The sequence below is a fragment of the Taurulus bubalis genome (assembly GCF_910589615.1).
Source record: "Taurulus bubalis genome assembly, chromosome: 10".
NCBI classification, from domain to species: domain Eukaryota; kingdom Metazoa; phylum Chordata; class Actinopteri; order Perciformes; family Cottidae; genus Taurulus; species Taurulus bubalis.
Window position 1 is genome coordinate 6,048,351 of NC_136598.1, and position 20,000 is coordinate 6,068,350.

The 20,000-nt window shown below is 42.0% G+C and overlaps 2 protein-coding genes across 2 annotated transcripts in view; one reads left to right on the forward strand and one right to left on the reverse strand.

Moving 5' to 3' along the window:
* esamb (endothelial cell adhesion molecule b) overlaps positions 1 to 10,177 on the forward strand; it is a gene marked incomplete at both ends in the record, with an annotated part of 36,522 nt that extends 26,345 nt beyond the window's left edge. The window contains 7 exons of the mRNA XM_079225157.1: positions 2,158 to 2,303; positions 3,268 to 3,469; positions 3,904 to 4,059; positions 5,651 to 5,695; positions 8,521 to 8,643; positions 8,744 to 8,873; positions 9,709 to 10,177. Of these exons, the coding sequence (XP_079081283.1) occupies positions 2,158 to 2,303; positions 3,268 to 3,469; positions 3,904 to 4,059; positions 5,651 to 5,695; positions 8,521 to 8,643; positions 8,744 to 8,873; positions 9,709 to 10,177 (1,271 nt within the window). The remainder of the gene's footprint in view (positions 1 to 2,157; positions 2,304 to 3,267; positions 3,470 to 3,903; positions 4,060 to 5,650; positions 5,696 to 8,520; positions 8,644 to 8,743; positions 8,874 to 9,708) is intronic.
* An 803-nt stretch (positions 10,178 to 10,980) lies between these two features.
* acad8 (acyl-CoA dehydrogenase family, member 8) lies at positions 10,981 to 19,960 on the reverse strand (the record flags this gene model as incomplete). Its single annotated transcript, XM_079225154.1, has 11 exons — positions 10,981 to 11,575; positions 11,729 to 11,831; positions 13,227 to 13,379; positions 13,500 to 13,597; positions 13,960 to 14,095; positions 14,196 to 14,333; positions 14,425 to 14,497; positions 18,568 to 18,681; positions 18,905 to 19,074; positions 19,259 to 19,359; positions 19,843 to 19,960. The coding sequence occupies 11 exons, from the start codon at positions 19,958 to 19,960 to the stop codon at positions 11,520 to 11,522; spliced, it is 1,260 nt and encodes a 419-aa protein (XP_079081280.1). The 3' UTR covers positions 10,981 to 11,519.
* Positions 19,961 to 20,000: the final 40 nt, after the last annotated feature.

The following is a 20,000-nucleotide window of genomic DNA, read 5'->3' on the forward strand; positions in this document are numbered from 1 at the left end:
TTCTTAATTCACACATTTGTACAGACATAATAACACTCTCTGTGAACTCGTATTGTAGGAAGGAAGAGTCATTTTCCTTTTTTAATTGGGGTCATCAAACGTCCCTCAGTGCATCTCTGGCTCACATGTTGGATGTCTCATTTAGAACTCGTACCACGCAGACTCCACAAACAAGCCTGGATGGCGTTGCATAACATGAGTGATTAAATGTAAAGCAAAGTGGTCTGCTAATCTTCATTTATTGAATGTAAATGCTGTTGCCATGATGATGGTGATGGCAGTGACAGCCGCGTTGGTGGCTGAAGTGACCATGTGTCAGATCATATCCATGTCCCGCTGAACTCTTTTGCTCACGTGAGGTGAGAGGATTTAGCCTGGGATTGTTTAGGGATTAGTCAGCGGGATTTACCAGATTCAGAGATTCTGAAATTACGGGACCGGCTCGCCATAGCAGCGGGGTCACATTGTCCCGGGAGGAATAAGAAAGCACAGAGTCACTGCAGCAAACCTATAAGTCAAAAAACAAGTTATTCTTTCTCTTGTGCTTTCTACCCTAAAATCACACACACTTTTCTACTCTTCACATGTACACCCCCACGCCCTCCAGCCCAGCCCCACATCCAATCGCTTAATTCTCCTGCCTCTACATGCTGTCAGGGTGGAAAAGAAGGTAGGCGTGCCTGGCTGAACAGATGTGGAGATTTCAGCTGCCTAGCTGTCTATGGATCATAACGCTCCGTCTCTTTCTCGGTGTTTTCTCCTTTTATCTAAATATCTCCCCTCTCCATCCATTCGCGCACATGAGGGACACTTCTCACTGTGTTTTCTGCCGTGGAAGGATTTAGTGGCAAGAATACTATTTTCCTTGCCTGACTTTTTTTTTTCACCAATCAAACTGGAGACACAAGTGGACACCAACTGCGGGGATCAGTTGATCCAGCTTCAACTGTCCGGTTCGGGTGATTGGACACCCTGTGAGTTGGACATCCTCCTTTTGTTTTCTTTTAATATCTTGTCTTCTTCCATTCATTCATTCCTTTTTTTCTCATGTTTTCTATATGAAAATTATATTAAGAATTTTGTTGTCGGTTGCTTTGTAGTTTCTTGGAAAATACCAACATGAGTCCTGAAACCCCACATGATTACGGTTGTTTATTTCTCATAATCTATGCACCTAAACTGCCATTGCTTTACTTTTTATTCTTAAGATTAGCTGAAGATGTTTTCCTCAAATGCACTGTACTTGCTTTGTGTGTTGAGCTTTGTGTGGAAAATAATTGAGACTGAAGTCATTTTGCAAGCGGAACGTTACATGCAGACCAGTATAGTTTTATTTTACAATACAATACTGAAACCCCCAATGGTAAACGTGTGTATAAGGTCAGTATTATATGTGGAGAGACCTGCACTGAAAACCATGTATTTCACTTCTTCAGATATACAGAATGATAAGGTTACGGAACTTCTACGTCCTCTTTTTATCTGTAAAAGGCATGGATATAAAGCAGTACTTTATAAGATGATCATCTAATTCAAATGCAGCTTTATTTACATTTACAACTGAAGCACATGTTTTAAGACTGCTTTTGCCTGCTTTCCAAATGATCTGATAAGTTTGCCCTCCTTGGTTCGGGTCGCTGAATGTACAGAAGCAAAAAGAACAACATGTCAAGTTGTCAAAGGGCATGTTCGGGATCGACTGGTCCGGAGGTTGTTGGTGATTATAACTGATCAGATCAGCTGATGTCACACTTTGGCATTTAATTTGGGTTATTGTTTTTAATTTTTTAATTTTCTTTTTTGAATGTTTCTTCTGATCAGTTTCAAAGAAATGGACCCATTCCAACAAAGACATCTACAGCCACAACTTCCATGTCATTAATTCTGTTAAAAACAAATACTCATAACACACGTGAGGATTAGCTGCTTTTCTTTGTTTTATATCCTTGAAAACTGATCATCTTTGGGTTTTTGACTGTTGGTGGGACAAAACAAGATGTTTGAAGACGTCACATTTGGCTTTAAGAAAAGGAAACGGACATTTTTCACTATTTTCTGACATTATATGTTGAGAAAACAACATTGGCTATGCATGCAATTGAAATAGTGCCATAGGATGACCTTAACGATGAACCGTTTCCTGTGTTGTTGTTCCAGGTGACACCAAGGAGGTGGAGATCCCCAGAGGAGAGATGGAGGTGGTCAAGGGCCAGATGGTGGTGTTACATGCCTGGTACAGCCCCGACTCAGACATTTCCAAAAACTCTGTCGTTTGGCTCTTCACAGGAAAAGAATCCAAGCAGGTGAGAAGGTCAAAACACCAGTCTGCAATGATCTGCTGTGTAGCTGACCCTGCTCTGACCTCTGTGGAGGAAAGAAAGGAGAGCCTCTGTAAGGGATTAATATAAAGAACAGTATGTTTGCTGATCCATCCTACTACTGTAGTGGAAGTCTTGAATATGTGGAAGAAATATGACAGTTGAAACAATGAAAAGACAACTATTGACAATTGTTTGATTGTTTAAAATATCTTTGAGTTTGAACTATTAGTAAGATTTTTCACCTGCAATTTTTCAGGATAGATTTATTGAGAAAATAAAGAATTGTTGGTTGCAGTCTTGCAAAGAATATTAAACCCATTTAAGTTGTCTTTTATGTACTATATTACTATATTGTACTATATTAATTAAATGTGTTTCACTCTTATTAATGAACAAGACCAGGTACTACTAGGCCTCTGACACCTTTTAATTTTACGTGATAGGAAAAGAGCTTTTTTGTACTGCGTGACATATCCAGTATATATGCTGATAAACCCATCTAGTGATATGTAAAAGGATCTGTAGAGATTAGAATTATTGCCTGCATCACTGCCGCTATCAAATTCATGGGGGGGTCTTTGCATGATTAATATAATCTAAACAATTTCAGTGTCTGACGCCTGCAAGCTTATCTCAAACTGAAAATCTGACTAAAATTCAACATCCACCATCTGTATATGTCAGGATTATCTTCATGAAGGACGTTGATTTATGTTGTATGGTTAATCTGCACATCTTAATATGGCCACAGCCAACAAAAGATACAGTATATAAATATATAATTCACTCAAATGAGAGAAAAGTCTTTCTAGTACCTTTTTAAGAATGTTTTATTTAATAAAAAGTCTCAGACTCTAGACTGTTACTCTAATTATGAGTATTAATAATTAACAGGGCAATCATGCTATGCTCAGTGTTACCATTGGATCTGTTTTTTTCCGTTCAGGTGATAAACTTTAGCACAGGCGAAGTCGGGCGCGGCCAGAACGAGTTCACCAAAAGAGTCGGCTTCAGTGCGGCCATGCCCTCAGCCAACCTCTCCATCTACATCAACAACACCCAGGAGTCGGACTCTGGGCAGTACTTATGCTCCGTCATCATCCCTGGCAGTTCTGGCATTTTCGGACAAATGCACTTAAATGTCAAAGGTAATAGACCACATCGTCAGAGGAACTTCAAAGGTCAGATTTAATCAGAGCGCTCTGTGACACAGCTCACCCAGTTCTCTGGATTGGGAAATTCAGGCAAAGTAAATACTTTGAAGGATTTCAGATCGGACCAGCCTGTTAAATATCATGCATTTATGAAAGTAAGCAATGTCCAAATAATATTCATCTGCTGTTTAGGGATTCACTTGGCTCTGAAGTCATTATGTCATCATCCAGCAGCAGATGGAAACAATGTGGGATCAAAACATTTTCTCATTTTTATGCAATATGACTGCAGCCGTGAAAAAAATCTCCACTTTGTTTGCAGTGGATTAAAGCCTTACGTACAAGTTAATTATAAGCTTATTGATCCACTATGTCCGTCCATCCATCCGTATGTCTGTCTGTCTGTCTGTCTGTCTGTCTCTCTACAGTCCCTCCTTCTCCCCCAGTGTGCTCCATGACAGGAAACCCAGTGGTGAAGGGCAATGTGACTCTGAGCTGTAAATCCAGTCATGGAAAACCCATCCCTCACTACAAATGGACCAAAGCTGCACCCATGACTGAGGTCTTCTTCGCTCCAATGCAAAGTGAGTATTTTCTCAGCACATAAGCAGGATCTTTACTCTTATACTTCAATGGTCAGTTCATCCAAAAATAAAAATACAAAAGTTTTATTTGCACAGGTTTTAATATCCCTGCAGTCACCCAGATGTGATAGAGGGTTGTGATGCTTGCAGCATAAAAAAATGTAATTCAACAATTTCTCTTACTTTTTTCTCTCATAGAAATAGTTCCTACAGAAACTGCTCATTTAAATCCCCTCATTACCACAGCATCACAGCAATTAAGCTTAACGAGCAGCAAGCTGTGGTGTAGGGAGCGATTTCCAGTCTTTTCTCCTGAGTTTCGACTATCAGACTAAATGCAGATTCCCTCAGACCACAGGAACTACTTAAGGCTCTTTTTACTTCCTCTGTATAAAAGCACTCTAACCAATGTATTGCTAATGTGTTATATTCTGGATTCATATAAATGCGTACAAAGATTTTGAAGAATTGCAATTTTCATTTGTTTTTTGGGGAGGGGAATTGAAGAACGCTTGCACACAACTGCGGCAAATCTTACACTGGCTCATTCTGTTATGTTCCGGAATGCTTGTTAGTCACATTTTCCCCATTAAATTGGGTCGTTTTGGAGAGAAAGGGCGGTGAGAGCAACATTTGTCTTTAGTCAGGTTATTGCCAGCCAGCCTCATGTCCTTGTTAACATAGATATGTGTCAAACAGAAGCAGAAATGGTAGAGAGATTCATCTGTGAGCCTGTTTATGTGCAGGTCCAAATGGCATGCACCTTTCTGCTGTGCCTAACGCTGTACATGCAGACGATGCTAAATCCTTGTTGTCTGGACACATTCTTGATCATTAGTCCCAGACGCAGCAGTGAGCTTTCCTGATAGACGCTCCAGATGTACCTCAGGGGAAGATCCTTGGTCATGCACAACAGAATCCTCTTTACAGATTGAGACAACTCAAACCAACATGCTCCTCTCACAGTGTGCATGCTGTGCTCCTGTATGCCTCCGTAGTTATTTGGCTTATTTGGGAGATGTTTGTTTCCAGATGACGCTGCAAAGAGAGCACCATCTGTTTATGAACAACAGGACTGAGCCTGATTGATTGAGTATTGACTTAACTGCTTTGATCTTTGGCCCTTATCTCTTTATGGCAGAAAAGTCCTCAGACTCAAAACATGAAAACTACTCGCTCTGATTGACCCAGGGTTTTTGTAATGCAGCAGCACACTCACGCCTACATCACATGTGCATCTTCACCCTCTTACATGCCATCGACACATGAATTAAAACCCATCTTTTTATCCGCTCGTGCTGATGTATGCTCTCTCTATGACTCTCCATGACTCTTATCTCTTTCAGCAATCTCTCTCTCTCTCTCTCTGTTTTCCCTCTCTGCTGATCCTCTCTCGGCACTCCTCATTTCCTGTTGACCTTGGTGCCTAATCTAACAAGCCCCATGTCATTACTTGATCAACCCCTCTAAGAGGCATAAGTTGGATTTGGGACTTGACTCCACCCCCTCCCCATCCGTGTGCGCCACTCCTTCCCTACCTCTCATTAATGCTCACTCACTCTCTCTTTGCCATCTTTCCTTCTGCAAAAAGAATGGAGAACCTGTCCCCATCCTATGCTTGTCCTTGGGTTCATGGGTAAGGGTTTTCACTCACACATTTTCCACTTATTTCCCTTAACTCCCATCCCACCTCCTGCATGTAGCATCCCGAGGTGTCAACATGTAACTCCTCAAATCACAGCCATTAAGCTGGAGGCAACCCAATTTCTATGAATGCTTATAGGATACAATTTCAGAAAAGATTATGATTAACATCAAAAAAGAAAAAAAAGATGAGCATAGAGTGACAAACCAGGTAATCATTCCTAAAATCTTAAACATTTACAATCTCTTTGCACGTCCATTGAGTAAAGAATGTGGATGTTAAAACTCTCAAGGAATAGCAGTAGTTTACCCTCACTGTAATCTTGAACAGCTGTTTCATATTAGAAAAATCCTTAATATATCCATAATGACCATAACATGAGACTTGAATATATTTCTATTTAGTAAAAGAAGGGCTGAATTTGTTCTTTAAATATTTGTGGTATGTGTGTTGTGTTAGATTTAGTTGTCGTCCCATTCAGTCAGGCTTAATATGATAATAAAAGTCCATTGTCGGGCTGAAATGATTAGAAATAATTCAAAGTAATAGGCTAATTTCTTGCTGAGAGTTAACTAGTTATATTAGAATTCAAATATCGATAAATTGAAATTGGTACTGCGTTCGTTTTCTGCGACCTTTCTGTTTTAGTATGTGGTCGTTTACATTAATTGTGAAAACTAATCTACTGCAGCTCGGACGTTGGATGTCATGGGAGGCAGCAAATTACACCATGAGCTTCATATACGTTAATCACGTGTCGTGTGTCGGGGCTTAAACAGACGCTGCTCGGTGACCTTGCAGCGTCGGCGGACGCGCAATATGTCACGATATGAGGTTGCACCTTCTGTAATGTCAGATCAGTCACTGGGACCTGATCGCTGCTCAGGCTTGAACCCGCTCCAAGCTCGGAGTCAGCTGATTTCGGTCCAGCTGCTTATCTGTCACAATTGGGTTTGGTTCTTCACAGATAGTTTTCAAGCCAGGGGATTAACTAATCACAGAGGGATAAGTGCATATCACTCTCATCTGCCTCTGTTTTATTTGGCACCTACTTTTGTTTTGATTTCTGAGGCATGATTTTAATACTGTGGTCAAAAGGTTAACAATAAAGTGATGATCTGTTCATGAATTCCAGCTACTTCCACATTTAATCATTTCAGTGTGTCTGGATGTTTTTAGCTTATTTACTAACATTCACCAAACCGACACAGACAGGCAATGCTCATCAGCAGCAAGTTATCACAGAAGATGTCAGACTTTTCCATTGTAGAGACAGAATCACTGTACTCCTACTGGTGGCAGTGCTTTGTGTGTGTGTGCACCTGCCTACATTTACTTTGCTCCTGGTGGTGCAGAGCAGATGGTACAGACAACTTTGGGAGGAAGGAAGCTGTTTGGACACAGTGATTGTTAAGGATGTTCTGGTCTCTTACATTAAAATGTTGCTTGCTGGCGCGACGTGAACTTTGACTTCTCGTCTGGGATGATTTGAATGATTGACTCAGTGTGTGCCAGACGTGCATGAACACTTATGAGACACCGACCCATCCAAACAACACACAGCCGCACACCCACCTTCATTTCGTCACATTCCCCACGAAAGCAAAAAAAAACATCTAAAATTGGATTTCGGAGGATTTGTGGTGATAAGTCCCTCATGAAGCTTGTTTATTTCCTGCAGCCTATGTTTCAACACAGCATTTTAAAGCCATGTGCTAAGAAGAACATATTGTGTTGAATGGAAATACCCAGTTGAGACGGATGCACACACACACACACACACACACACACACATTACTGCTGGGCCATAACCTTGGAGTGAGAAGATATTAAAACTAAAACTGCTGACAAACCGCGTTATGTAGCAGAATCGTCTGCAGAGCCATCTGCTGCGCAATTGCACCCGTCCCAAACTATATACTGTAGGTACTGGACATGGGCCAATAGTGGATTCAATCCTGCATTATGAGCGGTAACTAATGATTCAACATAATCATGATATGTTGCACACATTGATAGTGTAATGATACAGATGAATGTTATACACAATACATATTTATATCAGTAAATGAATAGGAACATATCATACTTTTTGGAATGAATTAGGAAGCCCGGCTCTCAGACTGGGACAAAAAAACGTGAGACACACAAGTATACTAACAAATATATACATTTATTAACCACAAAATGATCAAAACATGTCAAACCAATAGATGGGAGGAATCGGTAAAGTCAGTGTGCAGGGAGTGTTTGAGTGGAAATGTGCTGCAACAATAGAAAGGAACCAACAGCTCCCACGCGCAGCTGTGTGGCGAGAGGAGATCTGCCCCGGGAGGAAGCAGTGAAGGCTCACGTGCATGAGGCCCAACAGGCCCAGGTGTGTCCCATGGCGCTGATTACTCTCCAAAAGGTCTGCAGGCCCGAAGACAGGAGAGCAAATCAAATGCACCAAGCAGAGCGGTGGTCGCAATTAGAAAGCTTTTTTTAACGAACACGCCAACATGCAGATATATATAAGTAAATATATTAATCCAACATAGCAAAAAACTAGTTGAACTCTCAGAAAAAAAAAGAAAAAAAAACTTAAAGTTATTTGATTTGCCAATGCATTTATGTTAAATTATGGTTTTCATAAGTGGAGGTTTTCATAAGTATATAATATTCACAGTACACTCCTGCTGTAAAGTTGTTACTTTTGCAAAATAGTTCCCTAGTGTGAAATAGCGTGGTGTAGTGGACTTGTGTAATCTTCTAGTTTTACCGAGCCCTCTTCCACAGATGACTGATTTGTGTGTAACTGTGCGGTTGTTTCGCAGATGAGCGACACGGCACCCTGAGGCTGAGCAACCTCACTAAAAGCATGTCGGGGAAGTACATATGCCGAGCCAGCAACACCGCCGGCTCCGACAGCTGCTCCATTAACCTGGAGGTTATCACCTGTAAGCACACCGTATTTATACTCCGCTACACGCCTGTGTATTCACCACACGGCCGTGACTCCCATGAGGCGTTAATCCTGATCTGTGATGCGTTTCCCAGCTTCCAATGCAGGCATGATTGCAGCAGCTACACTGGGGTCGATAGTGGGACTGGTGGCCATGGGCCTCTTCCTCATATTCATACTGAGAAGGAGAAGGGACACTGAGGAGGAGATGGCCAATGAGATCAAGTGAGAGTTTAACTATACACTGTAGGGTGGGCACTTTATTAGTTACAATCTCGAACAATCTCATGCAATTTAATACTACAGCAACCTTTTATGAAATTCAGTTCATGGATAAAGGTGTTGTTGTACTGAGGTTGTTTATACTGTCCTCTATATTTACATACAAGAAGAGGGCAACATATTAGAAACACCTCCGGACCTGATGCAGTCCAGTACAACACCACCACAAGCTATGACTTCAATGCTAAAACATCATTTAATTAACACATTCATGACGGTGTCAACGAAACCTGATCGTAAAAGTACTTTGAGGCAGAAAGGGGCTATTGCATCAGATTGTACAAGTGTACCTAATAGTGTATGTCTCTGTGTGTGAAGAAAAAAGGTGGGAGGGGAGTGACTGTACTCATTGCAATCATATTTAAGATCTTTATTTATTGAGGGCACCACCAGCCAGAAGCATCTAATACATTCAATAGTAAGTAGGGCGAGCACTCATGTTTTCTTCTTGCATTGTTCCCTTTTTAATTTAAAAGTGACAGTCTATGCCTTTTTTTCTAATGAGGACTTTTGATAGTTCCTTTTGCTGACATACATTTACATACAGGACTTTTATTTGAAAGTATATTTATTGTGCAATTTTTTTTGCTTCACGTTGTATATTTTGTAATAAATACTGTATAAGGTAATTAAAAAAATCTGGAATGTACAAGTACTTTTGTGTCAGACATCAATGGCAGCTGAATGTGTCTTGACCTATTTCCTCTTTGTCATTTTTTATTTGACTCCTTTTCATTAATGAGATTCCGCTTCCTCTGCTTTGCTCTCTGCATCACAGGGAGGACGCTCAGGCGCCAAAGCGAGTGTCGTGGGCAAAAAGTAACACCGGCTCGGACATCATATCCAAGAATGGCACGCTGTCCTCCATCGCCACCAGTCCGCGACCCCGAGACCCCCTCCAGCCAAACTTCCACTACCCATACACCCCCACATCAGCTTCGGACACCGGCTCAGTGATTAACGCCTACCAGCTGCGACCTGGAGAAGCCAGCACGCTACAGGGACTTCCCGGTTACAACGCGGGAGGCACCCCGTCACGCAAACACAAACGACCCCCCAGCACAAACGGGGGCCCTCCGCAGCTTCAGAGGAGCCCCGTGGTCGCCATCCCGAACAGGACCGAGGCTCAGCCTCAGGTGCCACCTGCACTCACGGTGTCCCCACAAATCAGCTCCTCCACTCTGACGCGCATGGGGGCTGTAGCCGTCATGGTGCCTGCTCAGAGCCAAGCGGGCTCGCTGGTGTAGGCCAGGGGAAGGACAGTGGTCACGGAGGGAGGGAACGTATGCCTTGAAATGGAACGCACCTTCTCCACCAACGCCTGAAAGGTTGTGAGAGAAGAAGACGTCTCGCAGGTCCCTTCGGTTCAATCGTTTCGGTTTCTTTTTGGAAGAAATATATTTTTATTCCCACTCTTTAAAAGAGATTTTCAAAATGATATCCAATAACTTTATGATTTTGAGGCCATATAAATAAAACTCTGACTTGAGTTGTTCAAACTGAATACAGTGTGTCTGGATACTGTAAAACCATAAATAGTTTTACAAACATACATTTGTATAACAACTAAACTAAATATATATACACTTTTATAATTCCATTTGTATGGATCACTCTTCAGTCTCTTCTCTCAGGCAAACTGCACTAGTTCAAAATCACGGTTCAGGTATTTCAACTTTTATTTCATCGCTTTCTTTGACCCACTTCTGTTCATGTACAGGTTTTATTTAACCTGCTGCAACAATGTCAGTATGGTTCCATGACGTTGATGTCTGCCGAGAGAACATTTATGAGTATATTGCCTGTTATGGTAGTTGGAATGTAACCGAAATAGTGTTGAAGTTAATGGTTTCTTACTATTTTGTTCAAAGGTGCTTGGTGATGATATAATTACTGTAAACATTTTTCAATAAAGTGTTTGAGTTTAGCAAGACGGACTCATCACTTATTACTCATGCAAACAATTTGTATAAAATGTACATCACTCCCAGATAAGTGTGATTCAGGCCCTTCAAAAAAGAGAGAACAATTCATTTTATGATATTTAATTTGGAGTGTTAAATTTCAAATATATAACCCACAATACACAAGCCATACATCTATGGCAGTACACACATCATGTAACAGTAACCAAGATCATACATAATCTCTAAAAGGCCACTTCAGGCAAAGAGCTGCTGAGACAGCATGTGATATAGATATGTAATATACAGAAGGGCAAACCATTACCTTTTATTAACACTGACGGTGGTGTTAAACCCTTTTAAGCAATGTTTGAATCCACACAAGCAGCCTCACATCAAAAAGGTTTAGATGAAAAATCTAAACCAAACTTTCCTTTCGTTTCTAACTATTCTTACTTACATCATCGCCACTGCTGGTGGAGGTTTTGTGAATTTACATGCTTCCAGTGTCGCTAAAAATGAAACCATTATTCTAGAAAAACCTACGTTTTACTGACTGGTTTACCCCAATCCTACGATACGGAGGGCATTTCAGGAAACCGGTCACGCTGTAACCAACCAGAGATAAAAACCATTACAATATGGTCAGTACTGAAGTCACTAGAAGAAACAGGGTAAAGACTTATCATGGCTCGGTCAGCAGATTTCGGGAAATGATCATCCTCATCACCTCATTAGTGCCTTTAGGGGAAACAAAATGAGAAAAGAAAAAAAAGAGTCAGACAAACTGTAATCGTTAGAAAACCAACCACGACAGCTGCATAGAATATAAGGGAATCCTATTCAATCTGATGCACGAGACGGAGGTAAGAGGAGCCGGTTAGAAAGCCTCACCCTCTAGGATCTGATGCACTCGGATGTCTCGGACAAACTGCTGCACGCCGTAGTCTTTGAGGTAACCGTAACCACCGTGCATCTGGAGAGCCTGGTTGCAGATCTGTTGAGTAAGGAAAGGCAGCAAGAGAGAACGAATGAAACAAGTCATTTGGAAGTTATGTGTATTGACATATTGAGCCACACCCCTAAGAGGTTAATAACCTCTAAACGCAATGAGATCAACAAAGTTGAAAGTATCGTTTGATCACATTGAAGCAATGATGATCCACATAAAGTTTCGTAAGAAATGGACCCAGCGTTTAGTGGTGGGCAAGAATGTGTTTTTTACAAAATTCAAAATGGCAGAAAATCGAAGTAGGCAGAGCTAAATAGGAGCCAATACCTTTTTTGTAGAGCAGTCTTACCCGGACATGTGTGCAAAATGTCAAGTCAATCGGTTATCGTTGGCAAAAAGCACGGGCTTTCACAACTAAAGGGGGCGCTGTCGAGCTATTTCCGACTTTTCTCCGACACCCAAATCAGATTGCAATTTTCACCGAGTCGGATGGGTGTGGACATTTTGAAATATGTAGCATTATCCCATGCACCTCTTTTCCCCACGCAAAGAGGACAAATAACAATAATAAACAATTGAATAACAATAGGTCCTCCGCTCTGACTACGCCAGTGCTTGGGCCCTAATTAGGACGACCAAAAGCTCTTATGCCGTGATCACACCGGACGCGGCGCAAATTTGACGCGCGACCAGATTACTTGCAAAGTCAATGCACAGACGCGCCGCCTCGCGAAAAAGCGTTTTTTTCACGAGGCGGCACGATAGACATGAACAGAACATTTGACGCGGGGCGAACAAAGCGAAGGACGTGGCGCGAATTCGCGTGAGTTGAATTATCCCAACTCCGGCAGAGAAATCGCGTGACGCAAAGTTGCGTCAGCCAATCAGCGTTGAGAATCAGCGTTGAGAAGCTCCGCCCGTCATCACCTCCGTCTCCCCGTTTCTGAATGAAACTGCTGCTGCTCCGCCAGAATCAGTGCTGGTAGCGGCCGTCATTGAGGCGCTGTTGTGAGACTACGAATAATATTATGAACCCAGACACCATGGAGTTTGATGTTCCGATGTATGTGGAATTTACACAACAAGTATAAAGCAGAACTAGTGGTTATTTCCATGGTGGATGAAGGAATCGGTATCGTTTTACGGAGAGAAGCCAGACGCAGTTCCTGGAGGAGTCGGTGAAATTCACTGAGCTGTGTGCGGCTACGGATGATGTTATGAACCCAAACACGAGGGCGTTTCATGTTCCGACGTGTTTGGGACTTCCACAACAAGTATAAAGCAGAACTAGTGGTTATTTATTCCATGGCTGATAGCGGAAATAAAAGCTCCGTTGCTTGTCTCTCACAGAGACAAGCGACGGTGATAAGCCACGCCCCCTTCGCGAGTAAACTGAAGCTGTCCGGTGTGAACACGGCATTACTGCTCAGTATTACTCACGGTAAAGCACTCGTCCGTGGCAAAGAGTTTGGCCATGGAGCAAAGAGAAACGGCATCAGGCCGGTTCTCCTGCAGCGCGGTTGCAGCTTGACGCACCAAAAGGCGAGACGCCACCAACTTGGTGGCCATTTCTGCCAGCTGGAACTGAAGATACTACACACACACACACACACACACACACACACAGGGAGAGAGGGAAGGATGGAGTCAAGATGACTGGCAGCAACAATGTCTAAATACTTTGAATCGAGGATCCTTGTACGATCTTCTGACCTGGTTGTTGGAGAGCGTCTCTCCAAACTGTTTGCGCACTAACAGGTGATCCCTCGCGAGCTGGACACAGGCGTGAGCTGCCCCAAGAGAACAGGACGCTGTTGGAAGAGTGTTGGGATAAAAGCTGCTGAGGGTGAAACGGCTTTTTGCAACAAGGTTGAGTATATCGAATTGAGCAAAGATGCGTTTTACTACTTTTTAATGACATTGTTTTATTTAAAGAAAGAGGAAGAATGTGTCATTTCTTCCATGGTTTCTCTTTAATGTCAGCGTCCGACAAACATTCTTCACATTTAAGCACCTCGAGACTCCCACCGTGTAAACAAAAATCCTGATTTTGATATAATAATTTCCATAAATCAGTGCGATTCCAATCATTTCCTCAAGCTATGGGAGTACATTACATAACTGGGTGTCACTAACATTGTACAGTACACATGAATAGTGCTTTCCTCCTCACCAATATTAATTCTGCCTCCATTCAGGCCTTTCATGGCCATGTTGAATCCTTGCCCTTCCGCACCAAGCCGGTTGGTCACTGGAACGGCACAATCCTCCAATATCACCGCCCTGGTCGGCTGGGAGTTCCACCCAACCTGGAGAGCAGAAGGGGAAACATCAGCGTAACCGTGACTTACTTCTGCCATCTAGTGTTACCTGCGAACACTACCAACTATCAACAACAATGAACTCTACCTTCTTTTCTTTTTTGCCAAAATTGAGACCGGGGGTTCCTTTCTCTACCAGCAAACAGGAGATGCCTTTGGCTCCTTTAGCTCCCGTTCTGCACATCACAACATAGACGTCCGTGTCTCCCCCTCCACTGATGAAGGCCTGAAAAGGTCACGAAGAGAGGCGAGACACGTTTCACTCACTGTGTAAAGAGAGCATTTACTGTGATATAGGCCTAAACATCTGCGATTACCTTTGAACCGTTCAAGATGTAATGGTCACCTTTCAGTTGTGCCGTGGTCGAGAGGGAAGCAGCATCGCTGCCGCTGCCTAGAATCATAGGTCGCAGGTTTATTAGGTTGCAGTGCACACATGCAGAGAGCAACATAGCAAACTATGAATATATTTTCTAGGGCTGCAACTAACGATTATTTTAATAATCGATTATTTTTTCGATTAAGCGATGAATCGGATAAAAACATTTTTTATCAAAAAAGCGTTCATTTCCAACCCTTTATTCAAAAACAGAAGTGACAGTGCAAAACATCTTCAGAAAGTGCACAAACAGGTTGCTCCTTGAACATCCCTGAGCTGTTAATTAAAACAATAAAATGGACTAACACTAAACACATACACATGTATGCTTTACATCTGCCAAATGTGAGCCCTTTTTACTGTAATTGATCCGTCCAGAAGCTGCATTTAGCATACCCTGCTTTATTTAAGCAATAAGGTAAGAGAGGCAGTACTGTGTCGTACAATAATGTACTGTTCAAGGGAGTTGTCAAACCCTTGAACTGTACATTATTGTAGACACAGTACTGCCTCGAGTACCTTATTGCTTTTATAATACGGGTACCTGCGACTTTATAAATAGTAAGCTCCCTTTCAGCACAAAATAGTTGTAGCCACCAAACGTTGTGTATCGCATTTCAGCAACAGAGAAAATAGCACATACGGGACTATAAAACTGACTGCAGTAAATCTGTGATTTACTGACCAGGCCGGTTGGAAGCAGGGTGGAGGATGACACGCAGCCACCGTTTGTTATGCTAGTGTGGGGGATGCTAGGTGAGCTTGTTAGCTGTTCCGTTTGAGCTAACGTTACTGTTAGCGAAGAGCCCCGTTGCAATACTGTGAACACTCAAGCAATACACCTGCAAGTTAAGGAAACCAACGTCTGCGAGTCGTTACTGCTGACGTTACAATATCAAAGTTTACACAAACATGTTTGGTAACTGTCAAGCTTGAAATGACAACTAACGGTCGCGCAATTTAAATCTGCCTGTTATTTTTAAGTGCGCACTGATATGGAACGCTCTAAATGTAAACAGGCTGTACAGTACTTTATGGCTGAATATAATACGGGTAGATCAAATCAAGCATTCTGATTGGTTGAGAGTGAGTCACGAGGTGTAGTTTATTCAGCCATAAAGTACTGTACAGCCTGTTTACATTTAGAGCGTTCCATATCAGTGCGCACTTAAAAACAACAGGTAGATTTAAATTGCGCGACCGTTAGTTGTCATTTCAAGCTTGACAGTTACCAAACATGTTCGTGTAAACTTTGATATTGTAACGTCCGCAGTAACGACTCGCATACGTTGGTTTCCTTAACTTGCAGGTGTATTGCTTGAGTGTTCACAGTATTGCAACGGGGCTCTTCGCTAACAGTAACGTTAGCTCAAACGGAACAGCTAACAAGCTCACTTAGCATCCCCCACACTAGCATAACGAACGACAACACACACGTCACTTCCTCCCTAAAATGAGATGAGGAATGAAAAGGGTTTGATCACAACATTGTGATAATTTCGAGTGAGAGATAATTACGTCGGCCATTTCCAGACGCGAGGCAAGTTCTCTAAACATCATGGAGGAGAAAAATGACGGAGAAAAGACGGACAGAAGCAGCGAGAGCACTTCTTTACATCGGTGGCTGCGTGTCATCCTCCACCTGCTTCCAACCGACCTGGTCAGTAAGGCAGTCAGTTTTATAGTGCCCGTATGTGCGTCCCGTACGTTGCTATGCAACCGCCATACACGTACGGGACTATTTTCTCTGTTGCTGAAATGCGATACACAAGGTTTGGTGGCTACAACTATTTTGTGCTGAAAGGGAGCTTACTATTACTATTCATAAAGTCGCAGGTAGCCGTACAATAATGTACAGTTCAAGGGTTTGCCGGCCCTCCGCGCACAACTCCCTTGAACAGTACATTATTGCACGACACAGTACTGCCTCTCCTACCTTATTGCTTAAATAAACTACACCTCGTGACTCACTCTCAACCAATCAGAATGCTTGATTTGATCTACCCGTATTATAACATTAGAGGCCGTTCACACCAGACGTGACTCTCAAAAACGCGTCGCTAGCAAAACCATTGTTTCCCTATGGTACGGCGCGCCTTTCATGCGCGCTTTTTAAATGCCGCGCGATGCGTTTTTCTAGCGTTTTTTCGGCGCGCTTAAAAGCTGAAATATTCTCAACTTTAAGCGCCTTGCGGAGTCGCACAGCTCATCTTTAGGCTCGTTCGTTAGAGCTGCGCCTCCCCTGGAATCCAAACGAGAGCAGCGGCCGCAGCAGGAGGCGTTGACAAAAAACTGCAATCAAGTCGGTCAGCTGTCAGCTGTGTAAACGCAGGAAGTCACAGAAAAAAAGTACTTCCTGTTATTTCCGAACTTTTGTTTACAGATCACGTTTAGATTTATATATATATATATATATATATATATATATATATATATATATATATATATATATATATATATATATATATATATATATATATATAAAAATAAATAACTGTGTAGCTGCATCCTTTGGTATTTTTATGTCTGTCTGTGAAATACATTACTACTGGTTTAGATATGTGTTATGAAAATACGATTTTGTATTATCAACCACACAAGATAAGTTTTTAGATTAAACATGAGACGAATAGTCAATAATCGAGGGTTAAGTATTACAACTACACATAAAATAAGGATTTTCTACAACACGTGGTGTTTGCTGTCAGATCTAAGAGCCAATCAGCTCTCTGATGTGGCGAGAGCCAGGCGTTTCCCATCATGCACTGGGCCAAGCAGTCGTTTGAGAGCAACTGCAGCGACTGACTCTGAAATCGACAACCGGCTTGGTCTCGTGAGAGTATCGTTGACCACGTGTGCATGACGTCAGAGCAAGTCGGGACCAAGTCGGACACAAATCTAACCGGCATGCATTGCGCGCCGATCGATTCTGCGCAAAACTGGCTCATCTCGAACGAGCCTATTATCTATTGACTTGTGTGTGTTCAGTAGACACGAGAGAATAAAAGCATTCGTTTGACACACAAGTCCATTACTTTGCTAAACCTCGTTGATAAAACAACAATACGAAAACAATACATTAAACAAACTTTACTTTTAAGTAACACAGATTAAGTTAAACTGCAGCTCTGGTCAGTAGATAACCTCCATAACGCAGATAATAAAGAGTACCTGCAGCAGCGCTCCACAGGTCAGCCACTTAAAAACTCTGCGGAAAAAGCCCACACCACGTGACGTCAACAAAGTTATCAGTGCATTTGATTTGTCTACCGTCTACTCCCGTTTACGTTGATAAACATAAAACGTAAAACTAAAAAAACGTTGACGTTTCTTCACTTCATGTCAGAGGAGGCGCGTGGAGCGCTCTGCTGCCCCACTGTGGTCGGGATCATCACTACATCTTATTCACTCCTGGTTGCATTTGTCCTTGAATACAGACAGGCCTATAGTCCTGAACAAAGTCATTTGAGTGTTTAGCACTTTCACTTTTTTCTCCCCCCAAAAAGCATTTAAGGACTCAGTCTTCACTCCCAACATGGACCACGATATCTTCCTTTCTTCTGAACACAGCTGGCACTGAAGCATCACAAGCAAAATACATGAGCACAGCAGTGACCATTGTTTTGTTTTCCACTGATTTTAAAATACACACACATATATATATATATATATATATATATATATATATATATATATATATATATATATATATATATATATATATATATATATATATATATATATATACACACACACACATATATATACACACACACACATACGTACGTACGTACGTACGTACGTACGTACGTATGTATATATATATATATATATATATATATATATATATATATATATATATATATATATATATATATATATATATATATATATATATATATATATATATATGTATGTATGTTTTTTTTCTCCGCGACTTATTGCCCGGCGTAATAATCGCGCGACACAACGAATCGATAATGAAATTCATTGCCAACACTTTTGATAATCGATTTTTATCGATTCGTTGTTGCATCCCTAATATTTTCCTTTCCTCATTCAATCTTTGCAACATAAAGACTGACCTGGTTCAGTGAGACAATAGGAAGCAAACTTTTCCATTGAACAGAGATCTGGACAGAACTTCTCCCTCTGCTCGGTATTGCCAAAGGTGTCGATCATCCAGGCACACATGCTGCAAAGAAATGGAGCAGACTGAGAATTTGCATGCAAATTCATAGAAAATATATTTCACAGCTATCATTAGAGACAGGCAACTGATCTGGCAAATTTGGTTAATCGGGGCATAAACAACCAGCCTCAAGTCAAATAGAAATCCATCCAAGCAACCAAATAATTAATCTTTCCATCTTGTTGTAATTGCAGGTACGTTCAATGCAATATTAGGGGGTCTGTACTTGTGGATGCTGATGTAAGCTGTGGTGCTGACGCATCCTGTGGATAAGGCCTCAAAGATGACGGATGTGTCCAGCCGAGAAAGACCCGTTCCTCCAACATCCGGCTGAACGTAGATCCCGCCAAACCCCAACTGGGCCGCCTTTCGCATGGTCTCTATTGGAAAGATTTCCTGGAGGGAAAACAACAAAAACATACCGACAGTTGATGATGTTACGCTAAAAATCAAGCTCCTTGGACATATAATTGATCTCATACACCATATCAGGATCAGGCCATACCATTTATTTATGCCTGCAGGAGAAGTGCTTTAAAGTAATAGACAATCCTATCAAGCCAATCCTTTGAAAACACACCTTTTGGTCCCACTCTGCCATGTGTGGAGCCATTTCATTGGCTGCAAAGTTAAAAGCCACTTCTTGAAACTCCTTCTGCTCCTCTGTGAGTCCATGAGCGGCTGTCAACAAAGAGCAGAGAACACATCAGATGCAGGTGTAGTGTGCATGGCGGCTTCGAAATGCATCTCACAAGGTGACAGGTGTCTTCATATGACCAACATTTTGAGTGCTTAGTGATCTTCCTCAAGGCAGCAGTAAGGCTCCAGACAATACATAATTTATAAGTTTGCTCAAATTCTCTCACACAAAATACAGCCTCAAAAAAGAGGGGCGGTGCAAAACTAACCAATGACAGCTGACAACGTCACAGGTAAATGTCATATTAAAAACCCAATGGGCTGCGAGCGTTTACTTTATCTTGTTTTGTCCAAAGTGCAAAGAAGCCCGTGTGGGTGCTGGAGAGCAGTGAACAGTGAGTACAGCAGCGGGCTGTTAACCAACAACTTCACTTGTCACCCGGTGCCATTGAGAATTTCTTTCATAACATCGGTCGTATAAACTAACAGCGAATGCACACTGTTCATTCGTCTTCTGGGACTTACGGTCGACACAAGACGCTATCCCTCGTCTCTGTGGGCTTCTGTTGCAAATCAAACGCTGGTTCCTGCAGATGCTGGAGCCCAGGCGAGCCATTATTCCCAGAGGTCCGACGGCCGCCATGTTTACCTCCAGCGGTCTGGCAGTTTAAAGAGAACGGCCG